The following is a 6,039-nucleotide window of genomic DNA, read 5'->3' on the forward strand; positions in this document are numbered from 1 at the left end:
GTTTGCAAAATAGCACATAATGAACACAGGAGAAAAATGTTAATATTTGGTTGTCTGCCCCCCTCTCTTTTTTCATTTTAGTTGGTGCCATGCTCACATGTGATTCTAGTACTTCAACTTGTGACATTGTGGTTGCACAAAAAATATTACATTTATACTTAATTTTACTTCGAGATGCTTTGGAGAAAAAAGATAAAGAAAGCCAACATGTCTCTGGTCTCAACGCGTCAAGTTTCCCAGGCAACAACATACAGGTTGACTTATGTTTCTGACCAGCGCCCCGCAGAGAATCCCCAGAGATTTCCATATGAATAGATATTTGCCATTATTTTTGGCATGCTAAAAAAGGATTTTGTTGGTCTGGCAACAATTATAGTGGAAACAATGAATATGAAAACAAAGTACAATTATTAGACTTAGATTATATTTTTCTTTTGATTGACAGGTCATAATTGGATCTGATGTTTGGTTGTTTTTAAAACAATTGGCTGATTGTTCAAATTGTTAATTTGCCGATCATTACCGATCGTTGGACGATATATCAGTGCATACCTATTAATTTTTAAGGGGGTATCCACAAGTTAATGGCATAATATAGCTACACAAAAATCAGTATTAGGCAAGTCTATGGCTATTGTAGTCCACCAGCAAAGTGGACGTTTCAGTGCTTTAGAAAAAGTAGACATATTGAGGTCCAAAAAACTGATGTTTTACATGGGAGCGCTGACCACTGCAAACATATACCGTGCTCAGTGTAATAAAATAGTCAAAAGGTATGTGCATATCAGAGAATGACTGATGCACAATTAAGAAATAACTTCAACTGTGTTCATTATTATTTTCGGAAACATGGTCACAAAGAAAATATGTTTTAAGACATGCTGCTTTCAATTTTTGGGTGTGGGAGAAAAGGAACAACATTAACCAGTTTCTTTTTTCTTTCATTTTTACCAATTCATGAATGTTATGTTGCACGAGGAACAAAAGAACAGAAACATTACAATTCACATTCTGCTTGGAACAAATGGATAGGGAAAGAAATTATGTTTTTAAGAGTTTGTGCATGGAATAATTCACTGCACTCCTTAGGTTTCCTCGGGCAGTAGATCACTGCTCTGGAAAGTACAGAAAGATTCTCCTGTTCACATACATAATCAAAATACTTGTAATAATGGCATGGTTGACCTGTCCTACATTTTCATTTGAATATACTTTATTAACATATGAACAAGATACTAATTTTGACATAACTGCAATAGGAAAACCCTTCAGACATGATAATTTTGTGGCATGGTAAATATTTGTCAATGACATTGTTGTGTCTTATCAAACCTTTTTATTGTGATGGAAACTGACTTTAACAAAGAACAGATATCCAGGGTTAGACTCCAATTAAATATACAGCAATTTGTGTTTTTGGTAGAGAGGGGAATAGATTCTATCTTGTCTGTTCAAATTCATCAGGGTCCTTTTCTCTAGCTCTGTGAGAAGTTAATTAAATGTGCGTGCTTTACTTGCAAGTAGATAGACATATAAGGAAATCTCAATTGAACAATAGTGCATGCTCCTACCTCATATGTGCTGGTGATTCCCGATCTGTAGAAAACAGGTACAAAAACCTCAGCTGACAATGTCACCACAAACAAGAAGGCAACACAAAAGTAAATATAGGCACCCCCAAATCGGTACACGTCGGCAGGAGCCCCCAGGACTGTCACTGCCGACATGAAGCTGGCAGTGAGGGAGAGTGCCACAGGGCCACAGGACATCTGCCTTCCTCCGACCAAAAACTCATTCGAAGTGACCTTCTTCCTGTCCTTGATTGCAAAGAAAATCCCTATTCCACAGGACACCACAAAAAGGCCAGCAAACACAGCATAGTCTGCAGGCCAGAAAGTTCTTACTTTAGAATCCTCGAATGCCATTACGGATTGTGTGTCTGCACTAAGAATACTGTACAGTGAGTATTCCTTGTCTTCTGAGGACCCTGGAAATGATTGGTAGTGTTTAACACAATTTGCACATCATTAACCAAATCAACCATTGACCTCTCTAGCAATAGTCCAGGTGCCAAGGTTCAAATATTTAAAAAGAAAACATTTTTAAATATCACTTTCCCACATTTCATAGGCTTTTGCTGTAACCTCCCATTGTCTGATCTTGGCAACCAGATACAGCTGACAGTTAAATATTAAACATAACATTTGAGGAGAAGTGGCAGTTCTGTATTCACGACTATGGTGTACAAGATTTACTCAAACACAATTTCACCATATACAGAACAACATACTTTGAAAGGCTTATATCTGTTAAAATATACCAAAATGTTCTGTATTGCTACTCACGATGAGACCTCTGTTTACGTTTCCTGCATTGTATTTGTTTTGAGTTCCCTATGAGAGTAAGTTATTCATTATTCTGGTTTGAAAGTGCTGAGAATAACTAAAAGTGTGGCTTTCGACCCATGAGTTCACAAAGACATGAGGAAGCACATTCATGTAGTCATCAATTACTGACTACACACTTTGTCCTAAAATAATACTCCTGTAAGTGTGCACACGCGCGCACGCACACACATCGGCCAGTTTATTCGGTACACCTGCTTGTTGACACAAATAGCTTGCTCCTTCAAACAGCAAATCATGTGGCTGAAACTTAATATATAAAGAATGCAAACATAGTGAAGTGGTTAGTTGTTTAGTTGTTTTTTGACCATACATTAGAATGGGCAAGACATGATCTAAGCCACTTTTGACCATGGTATGATTGTTGTTGCCAGAGTAGTGGTTTCAAAATCTAAGAAACAGCTGCCCTCCTGGGACTTTCATACAATACAGTCTCTAGAGTTTACAGAGAATGGAGCGATTAACAAAAAACATCTGTTGAGCAGTATTTCTGTAGGCAAAAACACCTTGTTCATGAGAGATATCGAAAGAAAATGGGCAGACTTGTTCAAGCTAACAGAAAGACTAAAAATGCTCAAATTACAGTTCTTTACAAGAGTGGTGTGCAGAGGGGAATTTCTGAACACACAGCACTTTGAACCTTGAAGCAGATGACCTACAGGAGTAGAAGACCTCACCGGGTTGGACATATGTCAGCTATTAACAGGATGAGGAGACTACAATGGACACATGATCACCAACAACCAGATGACTGAAAATTGGAAAACATCCTCTGATCTGCCGAATCTCGATATCTGCTAGATGTGCATATGGTAGGGTCAGAAATTTGCATAAACAGCATGAATCCATGGATCCATCCTGCCTTGTGTAAACGGTGCAGGCTGGTGGTGGTGTTGTAATGGTGCAGAAAGGTTTTCTTGGCACATATCAGGTCTGTTAATACCGATTAGGCAACATTTAAATTCCACAGCATAACTCAGCATTGTTGCTGACCATGTTCATACCTTTATGGCCACAGTCTACCCTTTTTACAATGGATACATCCAGCTGGATAAGGTGCTGTGTCACAAAACATGCATCATCTCAAGTTTCATGACCATGACAGTGATTTCAGTTTGCTCCAGTAGCCTGCACATTTCCCAGATCTCAATCCAATACAGAACCTGCAGGTGGAAGTGGAGGTTCACAGCATGAATGTGCGGGCAAAAAATCTGTGGGAGCTATCGAGTCAGCATGGACCAAAATCCCTGAGGAATGTTTCCAGCACCTTGTTGAATCCATGTTGTGAAGAAAACACACAAAGTTGACCATACCCAATTTTATACACACAATTGACCATGAACAATAGTATAAACATTGTTTCAACTTCATCTGATTGTACAATTTTAAATAAAATAAATTATTACAGTAATTTACAATAGAAGCCAGGACTTCCTGCATCATATTAAGTTGGGTGGTGCTCCAGACCCAGCATAAGGTCAGATCACATACTCTATCATAAAAATGAAATGATTTATCCCTCAAAACTGTCAAATATCACAGACGAGGTGGCCGAGTGGTTAAGGCGATGGACTGCTAATCCATTGTGCTCTGCACGTGTGGGTTTGAATCTCATGCTCGTCGGCATAACAGCTTGTTTATGCACTTATTGGAAGTCAATTTGGATAAAAGCTTCTGCCAAATAAAGGTAATGGTAATGAATACTTGGAACAAAAGCGGCTACTCATCCTCATGGGGTTGGTGTTTATCTGACCTTACAACAGTATGGTTATGCACAGTTATCTGTTTTGCCATTTTTTGTTTTGTGCTTTTGGACAATTTCTGCACATTGTACACAGTGTATTTTCTCACAGCAATTCACAGAAACATGCAAACTGCAGTAATTCAAAAAATTTTCAGTGTCACATGGGTGTCAAACGCATGACTGGCATTTGGTTCAGGGCCACACTCATCATTTGGTTTATGAATGTCATTACTGAACTAAAAAGTTGCAAAGCTCATAGAAAATAAGCACAGCTTTTCCCTGTGAATATTTATGTGGGAATATGAACAAGACTTCTAAATGAGTTAACCCTGACTTTTTACCTCACTTTGTAATGCCCAATTACAATTCTGTATAAGAAATTAAGAATAATTAAACCAATACAGTAATTCATCAAAGAAAATAAACATTCAAGGAACGTCAAAAGCAGTGTAAAAGCATTCAAATGCTGTGAATAGTTCATAAAATCATAAAAAAAGCCAGAATGAAGTTTGCAGGTGATCACCAGGACGAAGACCTAGTCATTTGGAGGAGCGTTCTTTGGTCAGATGAAACAAAATTGAACTGTTTAGCCATAATGATCAGCACTATGTATGGAGGAAAAAGAGTGAGGCTTTTAGTCCGAAGAACACCACCCCAACTGTGAAGCATGAAGGTGGCAGCATCATGTTGTGGGGGTGTTTTGCTGGAGAAGGAACTGGTGCACTTCAGAAAATAGATGGCATCATGAGGAAGGAGGATTATCTAGAAATACTGAAGAAACACCACAAGACATCAGCTAGAAAATTAAAACTTGGTCGCAAAATGGCTTAAAGACTACGAAGTGAAAGTATTGGAGTGGCCATCACAAATCCCTGACCTGAATCCCATAGAAAATTTGTGGACTGAACTGAAAAAGCGTGTCCAAACAAGGAGGCCCACAAACCTGACCGAGTTACACCAGTTAAAAACCAATCAATTTAAACATTTTCCCCTTGCTATGACAATGTTTTTTCCTTATCCAGCTCCTTTTCTCACTGCAGTGATGTTTGCTTTCAAGGTGCTGGAATCACATCCTGACTGCCAGTGCTGACCATGGCCTGCCAGGAGATAACTGTCTCTACTGCTTAGAGAACGTAGGTTATAGTCTGCTGGGTTTACCCAGCCTCATTTATCATGAGTAGCTCATCAGGTTGTTTGTGTGCTTACAGATCTACAGTTATGCAGTAGTGGCATAGTTGAATAAATGACAACTATAATATATTTTTTAAAGTACTCATGTTACTGAAGCCTTTTTAATTTACCATTTACAGCAATTGGACAAGTTCACAATCAGGGTTTACTAATACAATGCTTAATGATAAAAAACTGAGATAACAACATAAAACTGAGAAAATCTTTTTGTAGAATGTATTTCCTGGTTCAGGAAGTAAATGTCCTTCCCAGTATTTTGTTCTAATCATCTGGATTTCCTAATTAGCACAATTGGGATGGCAGGTATGCCATCCCGCCAAGTTACGCCTTGGCGGGGGCATGCCCCCATACCTATACAGCACCGAGAGTTTGGCACTTTTCAGGGTTCCCCACAGAAATAACCACAACAGCCACAGACACTCAGCCCTTAAAAACATTAAATTCTGTACATTCTGACCCCATTTCAACAGACAGAATTCATAAACAACTTCACATGTCCACACAATAAAGGCCCAAACTAAGGGGATTTTGCGTTTTCTCCTTCTTCTTCTTCTTCTTCTTCTCTTTCTTCTTCTTCTTCTTCTTCTCATTCTTATTTTTCCTGCCGCCTATCCCACTAACAACATGTCTCCCTATTGGACATTTCACTGACACCAGCCAAATCTGCCCTACACGACCCAATCAAAAACGCGCATACAC

General features: G+C 38.7%; 1 protein-coding gene and 1 non-coding gene across 2 annotated transcripts in view; one reads left to right on the forward strand and one right to left on the reverse strand.

Annotated features, from left to right (window-relative positions):
- slc5a12 (solute carrier family 5 member 12) overlaps window positions 1-1,990 on the reverse strand; it is a 43,942-nt gene extending 41,952 nt beyond the window's left edge. Inside the window, exon 1 of the mRNA XM_035419775.1 lies at window positions 1,572-1,990. Within this exon, the coding sequence (XP_035275666.1) occupies window positions 1,572-1,925 (354 nt within the window). The 5' untranslated portion in view covers window positions 1,926-1,990. The remainder of the gene's footprint in view (window positions 1-1,571) is intronic.
- Window positions 1,991-3,946: 1,956 nt separating this feature from the next.
- trnas-gcu lies at window positions 3,947-4,028 on the forward strand. The gene has a single exon. It is a non-coding gene; the product is annotated as a tRNA-Ser (tRNA).
- The last annotated feature ends 2,011 nt before the right edge of the window (window positions 4,029-6,039 follow it).

Source organism: Anguilla anguilla, chromosome 5 (genome assembly GCF_013347855.1).
Source record: "Anguilla anguilla isolate fAngAng1 chromosome 5, fAngAng1.pri, whole genome shotgun sequence".
NCBI lineage: Eukaryota > Metazoa > Chordata > Actinopteri > Anguilliformes > Anguillidae > Anguilla > Anguilla anguilla.